Source organism: Sorex araneus, chromosome 1 (assembly GCF_027595985.1).
Source record: "Sorex araneus isolate mSorAra2 chromosome 1, mSorAra2.pri, whole genome shotgun sequence".
NCBI classification, from domain to species: Eukaryota; Metazoa; Chordata; class Mammalia; order Eulipotyphla; family Soricidae; genus Sorex; species Sorex araneus.
The window spans coordinates 350,426,557-350,450,971 of record NC_073302.1 but is presented as its reverse complement, the minus strand read 5'-3'; the positions used below and the strand labels follow the sequence as shown (position 1 = coordinate 350,450,971).

The window sequence follows — 24,415 nt, the reverse complement described above, 5'->3', positions numbered from 1 at the left end:
CACCTCCTTGATTCCCCCTTCTACCCCGACTTCTTCCATTCTCCCCAACGCCCCCACCAATCCACACAACCTTGCAATTTTGTGGTGTATCCCCTCAAGTCTTAAAGTGATTTTTTTACAAAAGTCCTTTAGGAGTTCAGAACACTATTTCTTGCACCCAGCCTTTGAAGAGAGGACTATCACTTGCTAACTTTTATGCCAAACATGCGCTGCTGTATGACTTTAGTTTTGAATATTAGGGTAGAGAAGCAATGAGGGGGCCTTCCATATACAAAGAAAATTGTAGAAGTTTGAGGGACAGAAGACCTGATTCAAAATAGGAAATAGGGGCAGGGGAACACAAGAGAAAGGGTGGTTCTCTTGTAAAGTGGAATCAGGAAACCAAGTAAAGTGGAATCAGGAAACCAAGGAAAGGGAAGATGAATGTATATCCAAGTCACTCAGGAACTTTTGTGCAGATGCAAGAAACTTAGGTCAAAGTGGCCACAAGATTGTTTAATAGGAAACGGACGAATGTAACTCCATGTTTACTGTTAGAAACCAAAGTTTTGTGTGAAATCTTGAATTTCTGGGGAGGGAGGGCGGGAGAGTAGGGAAGCATGTAGCTGATCCCCTTCCCTCATCCCATGGGCTGAGACGGGAGCCCATGGACTTTGGTGACCCCATCCTTGGGAAATGTTTATTTGATGGTTGATTTTGCAGTAGGGGTTTACTTCCTTTCCTTTTTGCAGTCATTTTGCTACATACATGCTGATCCATTTCCCATTCCCCTCCTGTACCCTGGGAAAATACAATGAATAAATAAAAACTTACTGGTACTAAAAAAAAGATATATAAAGAAAAGAAAAAGGTAATATGAGCCATAACCATAACCAAAAATGAAGAGACAACAGAAAAGAGACATGAAAAATAGAAGTTATAAGATACTTGATGGACAATAGCAAGAGATAAAAAAATCTTTTTATATATATATATATATATATATATATATATATATATATATATATATATATATATACTGGTACTGTAGGAATCCCAGAAGAGAAAAGAACAAGAGGAATATAGTGGAAGGGGTGATAGTTTAAAACTTCCTCCATCACTGGATGGAAACCTGAAGATTCAAGAGGCCCAAGGCATACCAGACAAAACAAACTGAATTTGAACAGCACTGAGACACACTGTAATCAAAATAGCAAGATCCACGGAGAGAGACAGGTAATTTAGAAGTAACGAGAGAGAGAGAGAGAAAACTCAGATACAAGGGAAACAACATGAAATGTGCAATACATCTCATATAAAATCATACAAGAAATGATATATTCAAAGTACTGCACCAGGAAAATCTTGGAACTCGGGGTTCTCTACTCTGCAAGCCTGTCATGCAGATTTTAGAGACAAATGCTTGAGACAGTTGCTATCTACAGTCCATTCCTGCAGTGTACATTGCAAAATTAGACTCACATGCACATTAGACTCACAGCAACAACAATCAAAATCTTCATAGGAAAATGGAAAATTCATTTATATCAATGATTTCTCTGACTGTCAACAAATGAAACATTTCCATCAAAAGGCATAAAGTGACTGGATCGCTTAGGAAACAACTGTAACTATTTGCTTCTTACAGGAAGCACACTTGAATTTGTGGAATAAATATGGGCTTAGAGCAAGGTTGAAAAACAATTATACATACCAATGGTAGACCAAAAGCAACCCTCCATAGCTCCACAAACCACAATCCTTGCTACTACAACCTGGGGGCAGTTACACTTACATCACATCAAATGGCATTCAGCTAGAGAAGGTAAGAACTAGGGGTGGGCATTACTGGTAAGGAAACAATAGATCAAGAAATTCAGACTATGTCCACATACATGCATCAAATGAAGGGGCAGAAAATTTTATAAAGCTTCTCCTCACAGACTTAAGAGAAACACTGACAGGAACTGAGTGAGGCCACTTTGCTATCATGCAGATCAACCAGAGAATGAGGAATTGGAATAACCGGGATCAATTGTCAAGGCCTTCCATCCCAGAAAACTGAATACAGATTCTTCTCCAGGAACGCAGCAGTCTCCTGGCTAGATCACATACTAGGGCAAACATACATAAATTTTCTAGTCTACAGACCACATATAGCCTACTCCCAGAGCACAGTGCTGTGGAGGTTGAAATCAGCCCTAAAAGGTGGCCTAAAGATCCAGCACTTTGAAACTGAGCAAAATGCTGCTAAAGCACAGCTGGGTCATAGCAGAAATAAAAAAACTAAAATTATCCTTTAAAATAAAAGTGAATGAAGAAACTATAAACAGCAAAAAACAGTACTCGAGGGGGAAATTAATAGCAAAACAGGCCACATTGGGAATGAAGAAAAAGTTCAAATTAGCAACCTAAATGCGTGTTAAAAACCTAGAAAAGGAACAACAATTGAATCCTAAAATTAGAAGAAAATCATGAAAATAAGGGCAGAAATCAATGGTATTGAAATCAAATCAAAAAGGCAATAAAACCATGAACTAGGTTTTTGAAAAAAATAAACAAGATACACATAGCCTTAGCTAGACTCACTAGGAAGTAAAATAGAAAACAAATTGAAAAAAGGAGGAATTACACGAAACCCTTCAGAAACACAGAAGATCCTAAGAGGTTACTATGAGTAACGCTGTACTGTCAAGTTGTGAAGGATGAATACCTGAGTTTCTAGAAGTATAGACGCTCCCAAAGTTGATTGAGGAGAAAGAAGAAAACCTGAACAGACCTATTTGGGAAGAAAATTGAAAGTAAATAAAAATCTTGCCAAGATCAAAATGCCTGATCCAAATGATTTTCAGACACAATAATTAAACAAAGATGCCCATTAAGGAGGAGGCAATGTGGGTGTGGGGAAACATAGGGACATGAAAAGATGCTAACACTGGTGGTGGGATTGGAGTTGGAACATTGTATGTTGAAAATTGCACATTGAAAGCTTTGTCAACTACAGTGACTAAATAATGCAAAAGGTTATTGGCATGATATATATATATATATATGTGGTAGGGTAATTTTAACTTTTTAATTAAAAATAAAAAAATTCTTTTTATTAATTTATTTTCTTAGATCATTACAGAGCCCGTTCATAATTGTATTTCATTCATGCAGTGTTCCAATGCCTATCCCTCCACCAGTGCACATTTCCCAGCACCAATGGCCCCAGGTTCCCTCCCGTTACCCTTTTTGCCTGCCTCTTTTCCGGTGCTTTTATTCACTCTCTCTCTCCTCCTCTCTCCCCCTATCCCTCTTCCCCGCTTTTTGGCATTGTGGTTTGCAATATTGATACAGCAAAAGTTATCAAGAATATCCCTTACCCACTTTTAACCCTCAGATCTTGTCCAATGTGATCATTTCCAGCTGTTACTGTCATATTGGTCTCTTCTCTATCCTATCTACCCTCAGCCCCCCACATACTTGTGGTTAGTTCCAACCTCGACCAGTCATCCTAACCCCTGCTTACCCTGGCCATGGATATTTTGTTCTACTATATACATATATATATATGCATTTTATGTACTACAAATGAATGCAGTCATTCAGTGTCTGTGCCTTTCTTTCTCATTTCACTTAGCATGATACTCTCTGTGTCCATCCATTTATAGGCAAATTCCATGACTTTATTTTTCCTGACAGCTGCATAGTATTCTATTGTGCAGATGTGACATAGTTTCTTTGTCCATTCGTCTGTTCTTTGATACTCAGGTTGTTTCCAGATTCTGGCTATGTTGAATAGTGCTGCAGTGAGTGTAGATGGTGTTTGTACTGTGTTTTTTTTGGGGCCCCCAAGGTATATTCCCAGATGTGATATTACTGGATCAAATGGGAGCTCAGTTTCTGTTTTTTTGAGAAACATCATATTGTTTTCCAAAAAGGCTGGACCAGTCAGCATTCCCACCAACAGTGAAAGTGAGTCTCTTTCTCCCCGAATCCAGGACAACACCCGTTGCTTGGTTGCTTTTGTTCTTTTGGATGTGTGCTAGCCTCTGTGGTGTAAGATGATATCTCATTGTTGTTTGATCTGCATCTCTGATTATTAGTGATAAAGAGCATTTTTTCATGTGCCTTTTAACCATTTGAATTTCTTCTTCGAAAAAGTTTCTGTTCATTTAGTCGCCCCATTTTATGATAGGATTGGATGGTTTTTTTTCTTGTAGAGTTCATCCAGTGCCTTGTATATCCTTGATATTAACTCCTTATCAGAAGGGTAATGGGTGAATATGTTTTCCCAGGCTGTCTTTGTATCCTCCTCACTGTTTTGGTTTTTGGTTTTTGGTTTTTCTTGAGGTGCAGAAGCTTCTTAGCTTAAGATAGTCCCATTTGTTTATCTCTGCTTCTACTTGCTTGGTCAGTGGCATTTCATCTTTGAAGATACCTTTAGCTTCAGTGTACACGGAGGGTTTGCTGACCTTGTCTTCAATGTACCTTATGGATTTTCAGCTAATATTTTATTGAAGATCTGGTCTGTTATTGAGGTCTTTAATCCATTTTCATCTGACTTTTGTGCATGGTGTTAGGTAGATGTCTGAGCCCCCCCTTTTTTTCACGTAGCTGTCCAGTGTTGACAGCACCATTTGTTAAAGAGGTTTTCCCTGTTCCATTTTGTATTTCTTGCTCCCTTATCAAAGATTATATGATACATTTGAGGGTGTGTATCAGGATACTCAACCCTATTCCATTGGTCTGTGGATCTGTCTTCGTTCCACTACCATGCTGTTTTAATTATTACTGCTTTGCAGTACAGTTTGAGGTTGGGGAAGGTGATGCCTCCCATCTTTTTTTCCCCAAGAATTGATTTAGCTATTCGTGGGGGCTTATTCCATATGAATTTCAGGAGTGTTTGATCAATTTCTTTGAAGAATGTCGTGGGTATCCTTATAGGATCACATTGAATCTGTGTCATGCTTTGGGGAGTATTGCCATTTTGACAATGTTAATTCTCCCAATCCATGAGATGTGTTTCCATTTCCTCATGTCCTCCACTTTTTCTTAAATAGTATTTTGTAGATTTCTTTGTACAGTCCTTTACCTCTTTAGTTATGCTGATTCCAAGGTACTCGATTTTCTGAGGCATGATTGTCAATGTTTTTTTAATATCATTTTCTTCTCTCTTACTATTTGCATATGGGAAAGCCATGGACTTTTGGGTATTGATAAATAGCCTGTGATTTTATTATAGAAGTCTATTGTTTTTAGGAGCTTCTTGGTAAAGGCTTTAGGGTTCTCTTAGTATCATGTCATCTGCAAATAGTGAGAGCTTGATTTCTTCCTTTCCTGTCTGGATGCCCTTAATATCTTTTTTTCTTGCCTAACTTCTAAGGCCAGAACTTCCAGTGCCATATTGAATAGAAGTGGTGAGAGTGGGTATTTTTATCTTGTTACTGATCTTAGAGGGAAGGCTTTCAGTTTTTCCCCATTGAGAATAATGCTGTAGGCTTGTGGTAGATGGCTTTGACTATGTTGAGGAAAGCTTCTTCAATTCTCATTATGCTGAGAGTTTTCATTATAAAAGGGTGCTGGATCTTTTTTTTTAATTTATTTTTTTTTTCTTTTACTGAATCACCATGTGAAAAGTTACAAAGTTTTCAGGTTTAAGTCTCAGTTATACAATGGTGAAACACCCATCCCTTCACCAGTGCACATATTCCACCACCAAGAATCACAGTATCGCTCCCCCTCCCCCCCACCTCCCCAGCCCCCACCCCAACTGTGTAACTGATAAATTTCACTTTACTTTCTCTTTACTTTGATTACATTCAATATTTCAACACAAAACTCACTATTATTGTTTGGAGTTTCTCCCCCTTAAAATCGGACCTGCTGAAAAGGAAGCATTTGATAATTTGTTTTCCATTGCTGAGAATGAAGCGATATGAGGTCAAGTGGCCACACTAGCGGCCACATGGTTTCGGATTTCTGTATTTTAGTATTTTAGTAATACTAAAATTATTAAATGTCCAGAGAAATATCTGCCAGAAATTGCATCATTGCAAACTTGTACTTCTCAGCTATATTATATACCGCATATGAGTGCAATCTTTCTATGTCTGTCTCTTTCTTTCTGACTCATTTCACTAAGTATGATACTTTCCATGTTGATCCACTTATATGCAAATTTCATGACTTCATGTTTTCTGACAGCTACATAGTATTCCATTGTGTAGATGTACCAGAGTTTCTTTAGCCACTCATCTGTTTTTGAGCACTCTGGTTTTTTCCAGATTGTGCTATTGTAAACACTGCTGCAATCTTGTCAAATGCTTTCTCTGAGTCTATTAATATGGTTTTTATCTTTTCTTTTATTGATATGGTAGATTATGTTGATTGACTTGAGAAAGTTAAACCATCCTTGCATCCCCGGGTAAATCCCACTTCATGGTGTATGATCTTTTTGATGAGTCGTTGGATCCCATTTGCTAATATTTTATTGAAGATCTTTGCATTGGTATTTATTAGGGATATGGGCCTGTAATATTTTTTTTTGGTGGTATCTCTGTCTGCTTTAGGTATTAGGGTTATATGTGCCTCATAGAAACTGGTAGTGGTTTTGTTTCTTCAATTTCCTGGAAAAGGTTGAAAAGGACTGGCAATTGTTCCCTTTAAATGTTTGGAAGAATTCACTAGTGAACCATCTGAACCTGGGCTTTTTTTTTTTTTTTTTGCAATGCTCAGGGGTTACTCTTGGTGGTGCTTGGGGGACCATATGGGATGCTAGTTACTGATGTTCCTCATCCTGGGCAGTGTTTGGCACTGTCACGGTTCTTGATTCCACCATTCTGATGGGTAAGTAGTGGGATTGCATAGTATTGTCAGTTGCATTTCTCAGATGGTACGTGGCATTGTTTTCTTCTTTATTGAGATGTGGTTTTAGTCTTTGGCCCATTTTTAAATTAGGTTGTCTGTTAATGTTTTAAGAATAAATTGTATAGAGTGGCAGCACTGAGGACCCGTTACAAGTGGTTGCTGGACCCCAACTCAAGGAACTCTGCAGATGCCCCACCCCCAGGTTAGAACTAAGGTGGGTATGGTCTCCCCTGCATTAGTAGTCACCAGTTATTACCCCCCCCATATAGTCCATAAGATCCATTACCAGAAAGGCCCCACATAGTTACACAGGATCACCAAAAAGGAAGGGGAAACAAGGATATCTCCACCCCCAGACTACCACAGGACTATGGGAAAATGGCACAGAACACTATCATGAGGAGTGAAGGAAGACAGTCGCCCTGAAGCCTCAACAAGGAATACCCACATACAAAATCTCTCTGATAAAGAATTCAGAGATAAACTGGGAAAGTGTTCAGTAAGTTCAAAGATGAAGTGGAGCAGACAGCCAATAAAATACAGGACAACGCCAATGAGGCAGTAACAGTAAAATACGTCATTGCTGTAAAGTTCTCAGAGCCAGAGAACACACATCTAGATCAAAGAAGCCCAAAGGATACCAGCTAAGAGTCCTCAATAAAAAGACTCAAAGACATTTTTAACTCTAACTTAATGAAATGAAGGCCTCATCACCCCAAGAAAATGTTACCCTGCTAGACTCTTGTGCAGATTTGAAAGATAAATGCACAACTTCGTGGATAAACAACAGCTTAGGCACTTCATAAACTAAAAACCAACTTTAGAAGAAGAACTGAAGGGCTACTCTAAGTCAAGACAAACCCCACAGACAACAAAGTTTTACAGAAAGATGGCATGAAACCCCATGGCAATAATCTCTCTCAATGTCAATGGACTAAATGCACCGATTAAGGGACAGAGTGGCAAAATGGATTGACTCCATGGCTTCGAGGCTGGCCTCACGTTCCGGGGAAAGGTCAACTCAGAGAAGCGATCACCAACTACATTGTAGTCGAAGGCCATGTGAGGGAAGGGAGTTGCGGGCTGAATGAGGGCTAGAGACTGAGCACAGCGGCCACTCAACACCTTTATTGCAAACCACAACAGCTAATTAGAGAGAGAAAACAGAAGGGAATGCCTTGCCACAGTGGCAGGGTGGGGTGGGGGGGAGATGGGATTGGGGAGGGTGGGAGGGACACTGGGTTTACGGGTGGTGGAGAATGGGCACTGGTGAAGGGATGGGTTCCCAAACTTTGTATGAGGGAAGTATAAGCACAAAAGTGTATAAATCTGTAACTGTACCCTCACGGTGATTCTCTAATTAAAAATAAATAAATTAAAAAAAAATAAAAAAAAAAAAACTGAATGCAACAATGCTGCCTACAAAACAAAACACTATTTGAGTAGTCAGAGCAAACATAGACCCAAAGTCAAAGGTCGGAAAATAATTCTGCAAGCAAACAACTCCTTCCAAAAGTCCAGGTGGAGGAGGCAAGATAGCGGTGGCACAGCAGCAGAGCAGGAGGGACGACCGCAGTCAGGAAGTCAAGAGATTCCTGGGAACAAGACCAAGGATACAAGCTACCAGAACCTTGTAGCTTTGTGGGGCACAGCAAAAGCAGTGTTAGGAGGAAAGTTTATAGCTCTGTGAGCATTAGGAAGGAAGGAAGAAGAAAGGGCCCACATAAACAACTTGACTTCACAGCGTAAAACCTTAGGAAAAGAAAAACAAAAGGAGCCCAAGCTAGGTAGGAGGAAGGAAATAATAAAACTTCAAGCAGAAATTAATAAACTGGAATTCCCAAAACAATCCAAAATATCAATTAAACCAAAAGCTGTTTTTTTATTTTAAATAAACAAGATCAGTAAACCACTAGCAAGATTCACAGAGAGGGAAAACAATCTAATAAACTGAATCAGAAATGAGAGGGGTGACATCACAACAGAAACCACAGAAATTCAAAAGACCATCAGAGATTATTCTGAGAATTTGTATGCCATGAAACAAGAAAGCCTAGAAGAAATGAATAAATTCCTGGATTCCTAAAATCTCTCAAGGCTGAACCAAGAAGACTTGGAATACCTGAACAGACCTATCACTGTTGAGGAAATTGAAATGGTAGTCAAAATTCTTCCCTCAAACAAAATCTCAGGCCCAGATGGATTCACTAATGAATTCTTCCAAACTTTTTTTTTTGGCTTCTTGGGTAACACCCAGTGATACACAGGGGTCACTCTTGGCTCATGCTCTCAAGAATTAACTCCTGGCGGTGTTCAGGGGACCATATGGGGTGCTGGGACTCGAACCCGGGTCGACCATGTGCAAGGCAAGCGCTCTACCTGCTGTGCTATCACTCTAGCCCCTTTTCCAAACCTTTAAAGGGGACTTACTGCCCAAACTTTTCAGATTTTTTCAAGGAAATTGTATAAACAGAAATACTTCCAGTTTCTATGAGGAAAATATCACCCTGATAACCAAAAGCAGACAGAGGCACCACAAAAAATAAAATTACAGGTCAAAATACCTTATAAACATAGATGCAGTGATCCTCAACAAAATACTAACAAATAGAACTCAACAACTCATCAGAAAGATCACACATGATGACCAAGTAGGATTCATCCTAGGGATGTAAGGATGGTTTAACATTCACAAGTCAACATAATAATGTCAATAAAAGAAAAAATAAAAGCCATATTAATATGTCAGTAGATACAGAGAAAGTATTTGGGATGAACTAGCACCCATTTATGATAAAAAAAAAACCTCAACAAAATGGGAGTTGAGGGAACATTCCTCAACGTAGTCAAAGCCATCTACCACAAGCCCACTGCAAGCACTATCCTCAATGGGGAAAAACCAAAAGCTTTCCCTCTAAGATTCTTAGAGGTACAAGACAAGGTTACTCACTCTCGTCACTTCTATTCAATGTAGTACTGCAAGTAACTACAATGGCAGTTAGGGAAGAAAAAGATATCAAGGTCTTCCAGATAAGAAAGGAACCACAGAAATTTAAAAGAGCATCAGACTCTTTTATTTGCGGATGACATGATACTATGCTTAGAGAATCCTAAGGATTCTACCAAAAAGCTCCTAGGAACAATAAATTTGTATCATAGAGTGATAGGTTACAAAATTAATGCACAAATGTCTATGGTTTTTCTTTTTTTAAATTTATTCTTTAGTGAATCACCATGAGGGTACAGATACAGATTCACACATGTTAGAACTTGTTTTTCCCTCATACAATGTTCACAAACACATCCCTCCACCAGTGCCCGTTTTCCATCATCAATAAACCCAGTATCCTTTCCCCCACCCCAATCCTATCTCCCCCCCACTCCACCCTGCCTCTGTGGCAGGGTACTCCCTTTTGATATCTCTCTCCAGTTGGGTGTTGTGGTTTGCAATAAGGGTATTGAGTGGCCATTGTGTTCAGTCTCTAGTCTACTTTCAGCAAACATCTCCCTTCCCAGGCAGGATCTCCAACCACATTTAACTTGATACTCCCATCTGTATCTGAGCTGCCTTTTCCCCAAGCATGTGAGATCAGCTTCCAAGCCATGGAGCCAACCTACTGGTACTTATTTCTACTATTCTTGGATATTAGTCTCCTATTCTGTTATTTTATATTCCATAGATGAGTGCAGTCTTTCTATATCTGTCTCTCTCTTTCTGACTCATTTCACTTAGCATGATACTTTCTATGTTGATCCACTTATATGAAAAGTTCATGACTTCATTTTTTCAATGGCTGCATAGTATTCGATTGTATAGATGTACCAGAATTTTTTAAGCAGTCATCTGTTCTCGGGCACTCGGGTTTTTTCCAGAATCTGGCTATAGTAAACAGTGCTGCGATGAACATATAAGTGCAGATGTCATTTCGACTATACTTTTTTGCTCCTCTGGGATATATTCCCAGTAGTGGTATTGCTGGGTCAAATGGGAGCTCAATTTCTAATTTTCTGAGAATCATCCATATTGTTTTCCAGAAGGGCTGAACCAGTTGGCATTCCCACCAGCAGTGTAGAAGGGTCCTTTTCTCCCCACATCCTCTCCAACAGTGGTTGCTTGTGTTCTTTTGGATGTGTGCCAGTCTCTGTGGTGTGAGGTGGTTTCTCATGGTTGTTTTGATCTGCATCTCCCTGATGATTAGTGATGTAGAGCACTTTTTCATGTGCCTTTTGGCCATTCGTATCTCTTTCTTGGGAAAGTTTCTGTTCATTTCTTCGCCCCATTTTCTGATGGGGTTGGATGTTTTTTTCTTGTAGAGTTCAACCAGTGTCTTGATATCAACCCCTTATCGGATGGGTATTGGGTGAATATCCTTTCCCATTCTGTAGACTGTCTTTGTATTCTGGTCACTGTATCTTTTATGGTGCAGAAGCTTCTTAGTTTGACGTAGTCCCATTTGTTTATCTCTGTTTCCACTTGGTTAGCCAGTTGCATGTCATCTTTGAAGATACCTTTATCTTCAATATCGTGGAGGGTTTTGCCTACCTTGTCTTCAATGTACCTTATGGTTTGTGGTCTGATGTTGAGGTCCTTAATCCATTTTGTTCTGATTTTTGTGCATGGTGTCAGGTCAAGGTCTAAGCTCATTCTTTTGCATGTGGTTGTCCAGTTGTGCCAGCACCATTTGTTAAATGGTGCTCCACTTCACATTTCTTGCTCCCTTATCAAAGATTAGATGGTCATACATTTGGGGTTGTGTGTAGGGATATTCCACCCTGTTTCATTGGTCTGAGGCTCTGCCTTTGTTCCAGTACCATGCTGTTTTGATTATTATCGCCTTATAGTAAAGTTTGAGGTTGGGGAGGGTGATGCCTCCCATCATCTTTTTCCCAAGAATTGTTTTAGCAATCCACGGGCATTTGTTGTTCCATATGAATTTTAGGATTGCTCGATCCATTTCTTTGAATAATGTCATGGGTATCCTTATAGGGATCGCGTTGAATCTGTATAATGCTTTTGGGAGTATTGCCATTTTGACAATGTTGATTCTCCCTAACCATGAGCAGGGGATATGTTTCCATTTCCTCATGTCCTCTTTTATTTCATGGAGTAGCATCCTGTAGTTTTCTTTGTAGAGGTCTTTTACTTCCTTAGTTAAGCTGATTCCAAGGTACTTGATTTTCTGGGACACAATTGTGAATGGAAATTGCTTTTTTCATGTCCCTTTCCTCTGTCTCATTGTTTGCAAATAGGAAGGTCATGGAATTTTGGGTATTGATTTTATAGCCTGCAACTTTACTGTACAAGTCTATTGTTTCCAAGAGTTTCTTAGTAGAGGATTTAGGCTTCTCTAGATATAGTATCATATCGTCTGCAAATAGTGAGAGTTTGATTTCTTCCTTTCCTATCTGGATGTCCTTGATACCTTTTTCTTGTCTAACAGCTATCGCAAGTACTTCCCTGACTATATTGAACAGAAGTGGTGAGAGTGGGCATCCCTTTATTCTCCCTGATTTTAGAGGAAAGGCCCTTAGTTTTTCCCCATTGATGATAATGCTTGCCATAGACTTATGGTAGATGGCTTCGACTATCTTGAGGAAAGTTCCTCCGAAACCCATTTTGGTGAGGGTTTACATCATGATCGGATGTTGGATCTTGTCAAATGCTTTCTCTGCATCAATTTATATAATCATATGTTTTGTTTTTTTTTAATTTATTTTTTTAATTTTAATTTTTTTATTGAGTCACCATGTGGAAAGTTACAAAGTTTTCAGGTTTAAATCTCAGTTATACAATGCTCGAATACCCATCCCTTCACCAGTGCACATATTCCACCACCAAGAATCCCAGTATAGCTCTACCCCACACCCCCACACCCCTAACCTCCCACGCCCCTAGCCCCCCCACCCTTAGTTCCCCTGCCTGTGTAACTAATAAATTTCACTTTACTTTCACTTTGATTGCATTCAATATTTCAACAAAATTCACTATTATTGTTCGGAGAGTCTCTCCCCTAAAGTCAGACCTGCTGAAAAGGAAGCATTAGATAATTTGATTTCCATTGCTGAGGATGAAGAGGTATGAGGTCGAGTGACCACACTTAGCGGCCTCTCGGTTTTGGGTTTCTGTATCTTAGTATTTTAGTAACTAAGTCCAGAGAGATATCTGTCAGAAGTTGCATCATTGCCAACTTGTACTTCTCAGTTACATTATATTCCACATATGAGTGCAATCTTTCTATGTCTGTCTCTTTCATTCTGACTCATTTCAATCATATGGTTTTTATCTTTACTTTTGTTGATATGATAGATTATGTTGATATGTTGATTGATTTCTGAATGCTAAACCATCCTTGCATCCCTGGGATGAATCCCGCTTGTTCCTGGTGTATGATCTTTTTGATGAGTTGTTGGATCCTGTTTGCTAATATTTTGTTGAGGATCTTCGCATCAGTGTTCATCAGGGATATTGGTCTATAATTTTCTTTCTTAGTGGTGTCTTTGTTTGATTTTGATATTAGGGAGATATGTGCTTCATAGAAACTATTTGGGAGAGTTCCTGATTTTTCAAATTCCTGGAAAAGCTTGAGGAGAATTGGCAACAATTCTTCTTTAAATGTTTGGAAGAATTTGCCAGTGAATCCATCTGGACCTGGGCTTTTGTTTTTGGGGAGACTTTTGATTACAGTTTCAATTTCCTTGATATTAATGGGTCTATTCAGGAATTCCAAGTCTTCTTGGTTCAGTCTTGGGAGATTGTAGGAGTCAAGGAATTCATCCATTTCTTTTAGGTTCTCTTGTTTCGTGGCATATAGACTTTCAAAGTAGTCTCTGATAATCTTTTGAGTTTCATTGGTTTCTGTTGTGATGTCCCACTTTTCATTCCTGATTTGGTTTATTAGGGTTCTCTTTCTTTCTTTGTGAGTCTTGCTAGCGGTTTATCAATCTTGTTTATTTTCTTAAAGAACCAGCTCTTGGTTTCATTGACCTTTTGGATTGTTTTCTGGTTTTCCATGTCATTAATTTCTGCTCTAATTTTTATTATTTCTTTCCTTTGGTCTGGTTTGGGTTCCTTTTTCTGGTCCTTTTCTAAGGCCTTGAGCTGTGAAGTCAAGCTATCTGTGTAGGCCCTTTCTTCCTTCCTAAGGAATGCTTGCAGAGCTAGAAATTTTCTCCTTAATACAGCTTTAGCTGCATCCCATAGGTTTTGGTAGCTCGTGTCTTCATTTTCATTTGTTTCTAGGTATCTCTTGATTTCTTCCTTGATTTCCTTCCTGACCCACTCACTGTTCAACACTGAGCTGTTTAATTTCCAGGTGTTTGCTTTGATTCTCTGCGTCTGTGTGTGATTAGCTTCTATCTATAGCGCATCGTGGTCTGAGAAGATTGTTGATACAATTTCTATTTTTCCGATTCTATTGAGGTATGTTTTGTGGCCCAATACCTGGTCTGTTTTGCAAAATGTTCCGTGTGCGCTGGAAAAGAATGTGTATTCTTTCATTTTGGGGTGTAAAGCCCTGTATAGGTCTATTAGGCCTCTCTCTTCTATTTTTTTCTTCAGTGTCAGTATTTCCTTGGTGAGTTTTATTCTTGTCGATCTATCCAGAGGTGATAAGGTGGTGTTGAAGTCTCCGACTACTATTGTGTTGCTAGCATTGTCCTCCTTAAAGTTTGTTAGGACTTGTTTTAAGTATTTAGCCAGTTGATCATTATGTATGTACATGTTTAAGTGTATGATTTCTTCCTGTTGTACATATCTCTTGATAAATAGGAAGTGACCTTCGCTGTCCCTTCTAATCTTTTTCAACAGATTCATTGCAGTCCCTATAAGACTGCATTTTTCAAAGTAATAGATCAAATACTCCTGGGATTCATATGGAGCAATAAACCCTCATGAATAGCTAAAGAAATCCTTGGGAAAAAGAAAATGGTAGGCATCAGCTTCGTCAACTTCAAAGTGTACTACAAAGAAGTAGTAATTAAAACAGCATGATATTGGAATAGTACAGCAGGTAAGGTGTTTGCCTTGCACGCAGCCAACCTGGGTTCGATTCCTCCATCCCTCTCGGAGAGCCCGGCAAGCTATAGAGAGTATTCCGCCCACATGACAGAGCCTAGCAAGCTACCCATGGCATATTCGGTATGCCAAAAACAGTAATAGCAAGTCTCACAATGGAGATGTTACTGGTGCCCACTCAAGCAAATCGATGAGCAATGGGATGACAGTGATACAGTGATATTGGAATAAAGACAGACCCGCATGGCAGTGGAATAGAGTTTAATATCATGACACAGACCCTCAAATATAAGATCACCTAATCTTTGATAAAGAAGGAAAAAATATGAAGTGAAGCAAGGAAAGCCTCTTCAACAAATGGTGCTGGGAAACTTGGGCAGCTAAATGTAAATAAATGAACTTAGACCACTGTCTAATGCCATGCACAAAAATCAGATCAGAATGAATCAAACATCTCAACATCAGACCTGAGCCCACTAGGTACATGGAAGATAATGTAGGCAAAACCATGCATGACATTGAAGCTCAGGGCATCTTCAAAGATGAAGTACCATTTACCAAACAAGTGGAAGCAAAGATAAACAAATGGAACTGCACTAAACTAAGCTCTGCACCTCGGGAGAAATGGTGACCATGATACAAAGACAGCCCACAGAATGGGAAAAATTACTTACTCAATACCCATCTAATGAGGTTTTAATATTCAAGATATATAAGACTGGTAGAACTTTACAAGAAAATACATCTAACCCCATCAAAAAATGGGGAGAAGAAATGAATAGAAAGGAATTCTTCCTCAACGAGGAAATTCACATGGCCAACAGGCACATGAAAAAATACACTACGTCACTAATCATGAGTTAGATGTAAATCAGAACAACAGTGAGATTTCATCTCACACCAGAGACTGACACACACACTAAAGAACAAGAACAGCCAGTGCTGGTGCTGATGCAGGGTAAGGGACTCTCCTTCTTTGTTGGAAACACACAGCAGAAATGCTTTGTGCACTTTTATGTTCATTGTGGCACTATTCACAATAGCTGGAATCTGGAAACCACCCAAGTGCCTGAGAACATACAACTGTATAAAGGAGCTATGGTACATCTATCCAATAGAGTACTATGCAGCTGTTAGTAAAAAATGACGTCATGAAATTTGCCTATAACTAGATGAACATGGAGAGTATCGTGCTGGGTGAAATGAGTCAGAATTAGAGTGACAGGCATGGAATGGCTGCATTCATCTCAGGGATATAAAAATAAAGAGAGTAATATCCAAGGCCAGGGAAGATGGGTCAAGAGGACTGGATAGTGGTTGTAAGCTTACAGGAGTGTGTTCGGGGAGGGGAGTAACTGGGGGGGGAGGGTAGTTAGGGTAGAGAAGGGACAATAATAGAGATGATCACTCTGGACAAAAACTGATATTAAGAGTAGGGAAAGGGATATACATGATGACCTTTCACTATCTGTATTGCAAACCACAATGCCCAAGGGAGAGGGGCCAGTGAAGGTGGGTCAAAGGGGAAGAAAGAACCTGACTTAGAGGGAGGCAGAGGGGGCGGATGGCAGGAGGCAAACTGGGGGCAATGGCGGTGGGAAATGTATACTGGTGAGTGGAAGAAGGTTGAAACACTGGTATGGCTGAAAGCCAGTCATGAACAACTTTGTAACTATCTCGCTATGATTTCATAAAAAATAAAAATAAATAATTTATATATAAAAAGAATTAGTTGAATATTTTGAATTACTTATAAAATGGCTTTTCTGATTTTTGTGGCGCTTTGTTTTACATTTAGGTCTGTAATCCATTTTGAGGTAGTTTTTGTGAATGAGTGTGAGATCTCTATTAGGGTTTTGAAATTTGGGCTTTTTTGTGTGTTGCATGTGGATGACCAGTTATGCACCGTTTGTTGAAATACATACTCCGTTTTATTGCCTTTGCTCTTTTACCAAAACCCAGTTTATTGTATTTATCTATTTGTCGATTTCACTGATGCCACAATGTTATAATTACATAAGGTATATTAGTAAGTCTGGAAGATGGGTAGTGTAAGCCCTTCAACTTTATTTTTCCTTCAATATTATGTCGACTGTTTAGTTTTCTGCCTTTTAGTATAATTTAGAATTGTCTTATTGATTTCCATAAAATAATTTGTTGATGTTCTGTTTGGAAGGTTTTTTTAAAAAATATATAAAATTAATATGAAATAATCTTCCATAATATTACTATATAAATATGGAATACCTTCATATGTAGATATTGTACATTGAAAATTATATGTATGTTTATGCCAGAGAGATAATACAAGTCGCTGGGCACTTGCCTTGCATGCAGAGGACCCTGATTTGATCACCAGTACTGCACGTGGTTACTCAAGCACTGCTAGGGATGACTCCTGAGGGCAGAGCCAGGAGCCAGGAGCCAGGAGTCAGGAGCCCTGTGCACTGTCTGGTTTGCCCAAGTCCTTGGCCCAAATGTGTATGCCTAAGAATTTCATTTTGGAGTGCTAGTATGTTGTATTTTGGGCTGGAGCGATAGCACAGTGGATGGGCGTTCGCCTTTCACGTGGCCGACCGGAGTTCGATTCCTGCGCCCCTCTCGGAGAGCCCAGCAAGCTACCGAGAGTATCTCGCCCGAGATGCAGAGCCTGGCAAGCTACCCGTGCATATTGGATATGCCAAAAACAGTAACAATAAGTCTCTCAATGAGAGATGTTACTGGTGCCCGCTCGAACATATATGTTGTATTTTAAACCTCAAATTCTAGACTTTCCATTGACAATATGGTGTAAAAGAGACTGAATTCTATGTGTTGAGCTTATGTTCTGTGACCTTATTACAATAGTATATTAGTTCTAGGAGTTTTTGTTGTTGTTAATTTGAATTTTTTACATAGAGATGATTCTGCCATTTGTTATATTTATTTATTAGTTCCAGACTGTGATTTTGAAAATTGGTGGTAAAATGGAACATTTTTGCCTTATCCCTGATCTTAATGGGAATGCTTAAAACTTCTCACTATTACATATAGTTTAAATTATAGGATTAAAAATATTAACATTGTTACCAAGTAGAGGAAGTTCATCTTCATTGTTAGAGTTCATTTTTTATTATGAATAGATTTTGTCAGATCCTTTTTACTCATAGGTTGTTACCATTTTTTTCTTAGCCTATTAACATTATGGATTAAATTAATGATTTTCAAATGTTAAACCAGTCTCACTTATTTGAAGTGATCTTGTTTGTAGTGTGCAATTCTTTCTATGTTTTATTGGAGTCATCTACTGAAAATTTTGTTGAGTGTTGACTCTGTTCATGAAATATACAGTTCTCTAGTTTTCTTGTGGTGTCGTTGGTTTGGTGTTTGACAGCACTGGCTTCTGTGAATGACTTTGTAAGTATTCCCCCTGTACTGTCTTTTGAAAGAGATTATAGGAAATTGGTATACTTTCCTCCTTGACTGTTTGGTATAGTTCATCAGTGAACCCACCTGGCCTTGGTACTTTACCTTAGTGAAGATTATTGATAACTGATTAAATATATTTAATTGATACAATTCAAATTGCACATCTCATGTACATTTTGCATTTGTGTCTTTTTATAAAATGAGTCCCTCTAGGCCATCAAGCTTGTGAATATAGGATTGTTATTATTTAATTATTCTTTTTCTTTCAAGGAGATCTGAAGTGATTTTTCCGTTTTCATTAGTCTTTCTCTTAGTTATCTTGGCTCCAAGGTTACTGATTTTGTTGTATTTTCAGAGAACCAGCTTTTGTTGATTTTCTCTGTTGATTTTCTGTTTTAAATTCCAGTAATTCTGCTATGATACTATTTCTTTTTGTGTGGTCATGTTGAATTTTTGATTTCCATTCTTTTTATTTCCTAAGGTGAGTTTAGGTTTTTTGGCTCCTGTAGCGATATATTTATTTATTTATTTATTAATGAATCACCATGAGGTACAGTTACAGACTTAAAAACTTTCGTGCTTCGGAAGATGTGGCGTTCAAGTCTGGGTCAGGCACCCAGGTCACCGTGAGTGCCAAACCTTCTCGTCCCGAGGTCTTGGGTCCCAAGACGAGGGCCCTGCCCGGGCAGACAGTGACCTTCACCTGCAAGTCCCACGGCTTCTCTCCCAGAGACATCACCCTGCGGTGGTTCAAAAACGGGAACGCGCTCTCGGCCACCCGGACCAACGTGGACCCCCAGGGGGACAGCACCTCCTACAGCGTCTCCAGCACAGCCAGGGTGCCGCTGACCTCGGGGGACGTGCGCTCCCAGGTCATCTGTGAGGTCACCCACATCACCCTGCCCAGGGGCACTTCTCTCCGTGGGATGGCCAGCTTGGCTGAGACTATTCGAGTTCCTCCCACGCTGGAGGTGTCCCAGTTCCCGGCGGTGGGCAACCAGGTGAACCTCACCTGCCAGGTGAAGAAGTTCTACCCCCAGCACCTGCAGCTGACCTGGCTGGAGAATGGAAATGTGTCCCGGACAGAAACGACCTCCCTCCTCCTACAGAACAAGGACGGGACCTTTAACCGGACCAGCTGGCTCCTGGTGAACTCCTGTGCCCACCAGGAGAACGTGCCGTTCACCTGCCAGGTGGAGCACGATGGGCAGCCGGCGCTCACCAAATCGCACACCCTGGGCTCAAACGAACAACCTGGTAAGGGCACAAAACTACTGATCTAAATCATAAGATTTAGCTTCCTTTTAATGTTAAATATTGTGATCATACTGATTGTACAGACTTTTAGAAATATCTGCCTCCATCATGCATTCCAAGTAGAACCACTAGGATGAGGTTGGTGCCAGGTTTTGGGCATAAATAAACCTTTAGAAATAAAGTGAGGAGGGGCTGAGATACACTATAGTGAGTAGCTGTTTGACTTACACTCAACTGATTCGTGTTTGATCCCCTCAAACCCAAACGGTACCCCAAGTTATCTAGGAGTGACCCTTAACTGCAGAGTCAGGTGTAAGCTGTGAGCACAGCCAGGTGTGGTTCCAAGCAAACAGTTAAAAACAAGCCAACAGATTTAAGCACAGAGCTATGTGGGGATGCTCCTTTCCGGCCCCGCGCGAGATCGACCCCGGAGGCAACTGAACCACTTTGGACACGAGCGGCGCCCCCAAAATGCCTCCAAACTGTGTGCTCGGAGCTTCTGGCCCAGGCGCTGCCGGCAGGGTATGGTCTTTTCTCTCTCGACTCTTTCTTTTTGAACGCAGTGAGGCAATAGCCAGCTTTTAGACTATACAGGAAGCCCGGGAAAGCCGATGGGCAGGACTTCCGGATCCACCCTGTGCCGGCCGACATTTAAGCACAGAGCCATGTGGGGACGCTCCTTTCTGGCCCCGCGAGATATCGACCCCGGAGGCAACTGAACCACTTTGGACACGAGCGGCGCCCCCAAAATGCCTCCAAACTGTGTGCTCGGAGCTTCTAGCCCAGGCGCTGCCAGCGAGTGATGCAATTACCAAAAGAATTTTCCCTGGACTTCATATAGAAATCCAAAACCGCGCGGCTGCTATTCGCACGACCTAATATCTCTTGATTGTCAGCAACGTGTAAATGTTCCTTTTTGGCAGGGCTTAACGTGGGGGGAAACTCCAAACAATAGTACTAAGTTTTTTGTTGAAGGGTAAAAGATTGTAGCGATAGGATTTTAGGCAGAATTTTCCCTGGACTTTATATAGAAACCCAAAACCGCGTGGCCGCGGCAGCCTAATGTCATCTAATCATCAGCAATATGAAATGGTTCTGTTGTAATGGGTTGGACTTTGGGGGGACCATAATAGGGTTAAAGTTTGTAGCGACGTGTAATTTCTGGCTGTACTTTCCCTGGACTTTATACAGAAATTCAAAGCCGCGAGGCCGCTGCCATGGCCGCGCAACCTATTGTCATTTAATCATCACCAATATGAAATGGTTCCCTTTTAACGGGTCGGACTTTGGTGGGAAATCCTAACAAGAATAGTAAGTCTTTTGCTGAAATATTGAAGGCTACCAAAGTGGTAGCCATCTCTATAGACTGAACTAAGCCATATCCCCATGCCGGCTGAGAAGAAATATCCTTCTTTCTCGGGAAGAAACGCGGCGTGGCGTTAACCATAGTATAATGTCCATTAAGCTGACACGAACCTGGTGACGTGGGAATGGGATACAAGGGAATAAATTATTATGTACTTGGAACAGCGGGACGCTGGTGGAATCTTGAGCTGGGGCCCATACCAGCGTATTACTTTTGGATCCAGAAACTGCTTGCAGACATTCTACCAGACTATCAACTAAGCCAGAGCCCCACGCCGGCTGATGACGAGAAATAACCATCTTTTTTGGTTTGTTTTCCCTTTGTCAGGCAGCGTGGTGATTACTAAACAGGCGTGATCTCGGTGGCGCGGGACAAGGGGGGAAAAAAATAGAAAAATTATGTAACAAACAGCGGGACTTAATATCTCTACATTCTCAGCAATGGAGAGCCATCAAATGCTTCCTTGACAGTGGGACTGTCTTTTCTTTTTTTGGGGGAAACCCTAGCAACAATAGTGAGTTATGTGTTGAAACATGGACTGTAACCAAGATAAAGCGTAAACGAAGTGAAACTTATCACTTACAAGGGTGGGGACTGGGGGGCGGGAGGGGGCGGGAGGTATAATGTGGTGGTTGGTGATGGAATATGGGCACGGGTGAAGGGAAGGGTATTTGAGTATTGTATAACTGACATAATCATGAGAACTATGTAACCCTCCACATGGTGATTCAATAAAATTTAAATTAAAAAAAAAAAACCTTTCGTGCTTACCTTTCAGTCATACAGTGATCAAGTACCCATCCTTCCACCAGTACCCAATCTCTACCACCAATGTTCCCAGTATCCCTCCCACCACTTCCACCCTATCCCCCTCCCCACTTCTATGGCAGGCACATTCCCTTTTACTTTCTCTCTCTCCTTTTGGGTGTTATGGTTTGTGATACAGGTATTAAATGGCCATCATGTTCAGTTCAGCCCGCATCTCCCATCCTGAGCGGGCCCTCCTAGCACCCTTTACTTGATGGTCCCTTCTTTATCTGAGCTGCCTTCTCCCCCAGATGTAAGGCTGGCTTCCAAGCCATGGAGAAATCTTTCTGGTCCTTATCCCTACTATCTTTGGGTATTAGTCTCCCATTATGTTACTTATATTCCACAAATGAGTTCAGTCCTTCTATGTCTGTCGCTCTCTTTCTGACTCATTTCACTCAGCATGATACTCTCCATGTTGATCTACTTATATGCAAATTTCATGACTTCATCTTTTCTAACAGCTGCATAGTATTCCATTGTGTAGATGTACCAGAGTTTCTTTAACCAGTCATCTGTCCTCGCCCACTCGTTTTTTTCCCCCAGATTCTGGCTATTGTAAACAGTGCTGCAATGAACATATAAGTGCAGGTCATTTCTACTACACTTTTTTGCATCTTCAGGATTGTTCCCAGAATGGTATTGCTGGGTCATATGGGAGCGCAGTTTCTACTTTTTTGAGAAATGTCCATACTGTTTTTCAAAAGGGCTGAATCAATTTGATTCCCACCAGCAGTGAAGTAGAGTCCCTTTCTCCCCCTCATCCATGACAACACTGATTGCTTTTGTTCTTTTGGATGTGGGCCAGTCTCTGGGGTGTGAGGTGGTATCTTGTTTTGATCTGCATCTCCCTGATGATTAATGATGAAGAGCATTTTTGTCAGGTGCCTTTTGGCCATTTGGATTTCTTCTTTGAGAAAGTTTCTGTTCATTTCATCGCCCCACTTTCTGTTGGGGTTGAATGTTTTCTTCTTGCAGAGGTCAATTAGTGCCTTGTATATCCTTGATATCAACCCCTTATCGATGGATATTGGGTGAATATCTTTTCCCATTCTGCAGACTGTCTTTGTATTCTGGTCACTGTTTCTTTGAAGGTACAGAAGCTTCTTGGTTTAAGATAGTCCCATTTGTTTATCTCTGTTTCTACTTGCTTGGTCAGTGGCGTGTCATCTTTGAAGATACCTTTAGTTTCATTGTTGTGGAAGGTTTTGCTGACCTTTTCTTCAAAGTACCTTATAATTCTGGTCTGATGTTGAGGTCTTTAATCTATTTTGATCTGACTTTTGTGCATGGTGTTAGGTAGAGGTCTGAGCCCTTTTTTTTTTTTTTGCATATAGCTGTCCAGTTTTGCCAGTACCATCTGTTAAAGAGGCTTTTCTTTTTCCACTTTATATTTCTTGCTCCCTTATCAAGGATTATATGATATATTTGAGGGTGTGTGTCAGGATATTCAACCCTATTCCATTGGTCTGTGGATCTGTCTTTGCTCCAGTAGCATGCTTTGTAGTACAGTTTGAGGTTGGGGAAAGTGATGTCTCCCGTCTTCCCCCCCCTCCAAGAACTGATTTAGGTATTCATGAGGGCTATTGTTCCATATGAATTTCAGGAGTGTTTGATCAATTTCTTTGAAGAATGTCATGGGTATCCTTATAGGGATCACATTGAATCTGTATAGTGCTTTGGTGAGTATTGCCATTTTGACAGTGTTAACTCTCCCAATCCATGAGCAGGGAATATGTTTCCATTTCCTCATGTCCTCTTTTCTTTCATGAGGTAGCGTTTTGTAGTTTTTTTTTGTGCTGTCCTTTATCTTCTTTGTTAAGTTGATTCCGAGGTACTAGATTTTCTGGGGCATGATTGTGAATGGGATTGCTTTGTTTCATGTCACTTTCGTATCTATTTACCTGCATATAGGAAAGGCATGGACTTTTGGGTATTGCTTTTATAGCCTGCAACTTTACTATACAAGTCTATTGTTTTTAGTAGTTTCTTGGTAGAGGTTTTAGGGTTCTCTAAGTATAGTATCATATCATCTCTGAATAGTGAGAGCTAGATTTCGTTCTTTCCTACCTGGATGACCTTAATATCTTTTTTTTTGGCCTAAGCAGTATTGCAAGTACTTTCAGTACTATATTGAATAGAAGTGGAGAGAGTGGGCATCCCTTTCTTCTCCCTGATCTTAGAGGGAAGGTTCTTAGTTTTTCCACATTGAAGATAATGCTTGCCATAGGCTGATGGTAGATGACTTTGACTATATTAGGAAAGTTCCTTCAATACCCATTTTGGTGAGAGCTTTCATCATGAACAGGTGCTGGATCTTGTCAAATGCTTTCTCTGCATCTATTGATATTATTATGTGGTTTTTATCTTTTCTTTTTTTGATATGATGGTTATGTTGATTGGTTTCTGAATGTTAAGCCATCCTTGCATCCCCAGGATGAATCCCAGTTGGTTGTGGTTTATGATCTTTTTGATGAGTTGTTGGATTCTATTTGCTAATATTTTTTTGACCATCTTCGCATCCATGTTCATCAGGGATATTAGCCTGTAGTTTTCATTTTTTGTGGTGTCTCTGTTTGCTTTTGATATTACGGAGATAAGTGCCTCATAGAAACTGGTAGAGTTTCTGTTTCTTCAATTTTTTTGAAAAGCTTGAGAAGAACGGGCAACGGATCCTCTTTAAATGTTTGGAAGAATTCGCTAGTGAATCCATCTCGACCTGGGCCCTT

General features: G+C 40.2%; 2 protein-coding genes across 2 annotated transcripts in view; both read left to right on the top strand.

Annotated features, from left to right (window-relative positions):
- The window catches only part of DPY19L2 (dpy-19 like 2), a 151,234-nt gene that overhangs the window by 8,210 nt on the left and 118,609 nt on the right, over positions 1-24,415 (top strand). The window lies entirely within an intron of this gene.
- On the top strand, positions 1,696-20,026 carry LOC101548132 (tyrosine-protein phosphatase non-receptor type substrate 1-like). Its single transcript, XM_055123914.1, has 2 exons — positions 1,696-1,804; positions 18,845-20,026. The coding sequence occupies exons 1-2, from the start codon at positions 1,696-1,698 to the stop codon at positions 19,537-19,539; spliced, it is 804 nt and encodes a 267-aa protein (XP_054979889.1). The 3' UTR covers positions 19,540-20,026.

Bases quoted from the DNA above. Each gene is read 5' to 3' on its own strand.
- LOC101548132 (XM_055123914.1), top strand. From the start codon at position 1,696: ATGGTAGACCAAAAGCAACCCTCCATAGCTCCACAAACCACAATCCTT. The intron at 1,805-18,844 runs GTAAGAACTAGG...GTGCTTCGGAAG, and splicing joins ATGGCATTCAGCTAGAGAAG to ATGTGGCGTTCAAGTCTGGG.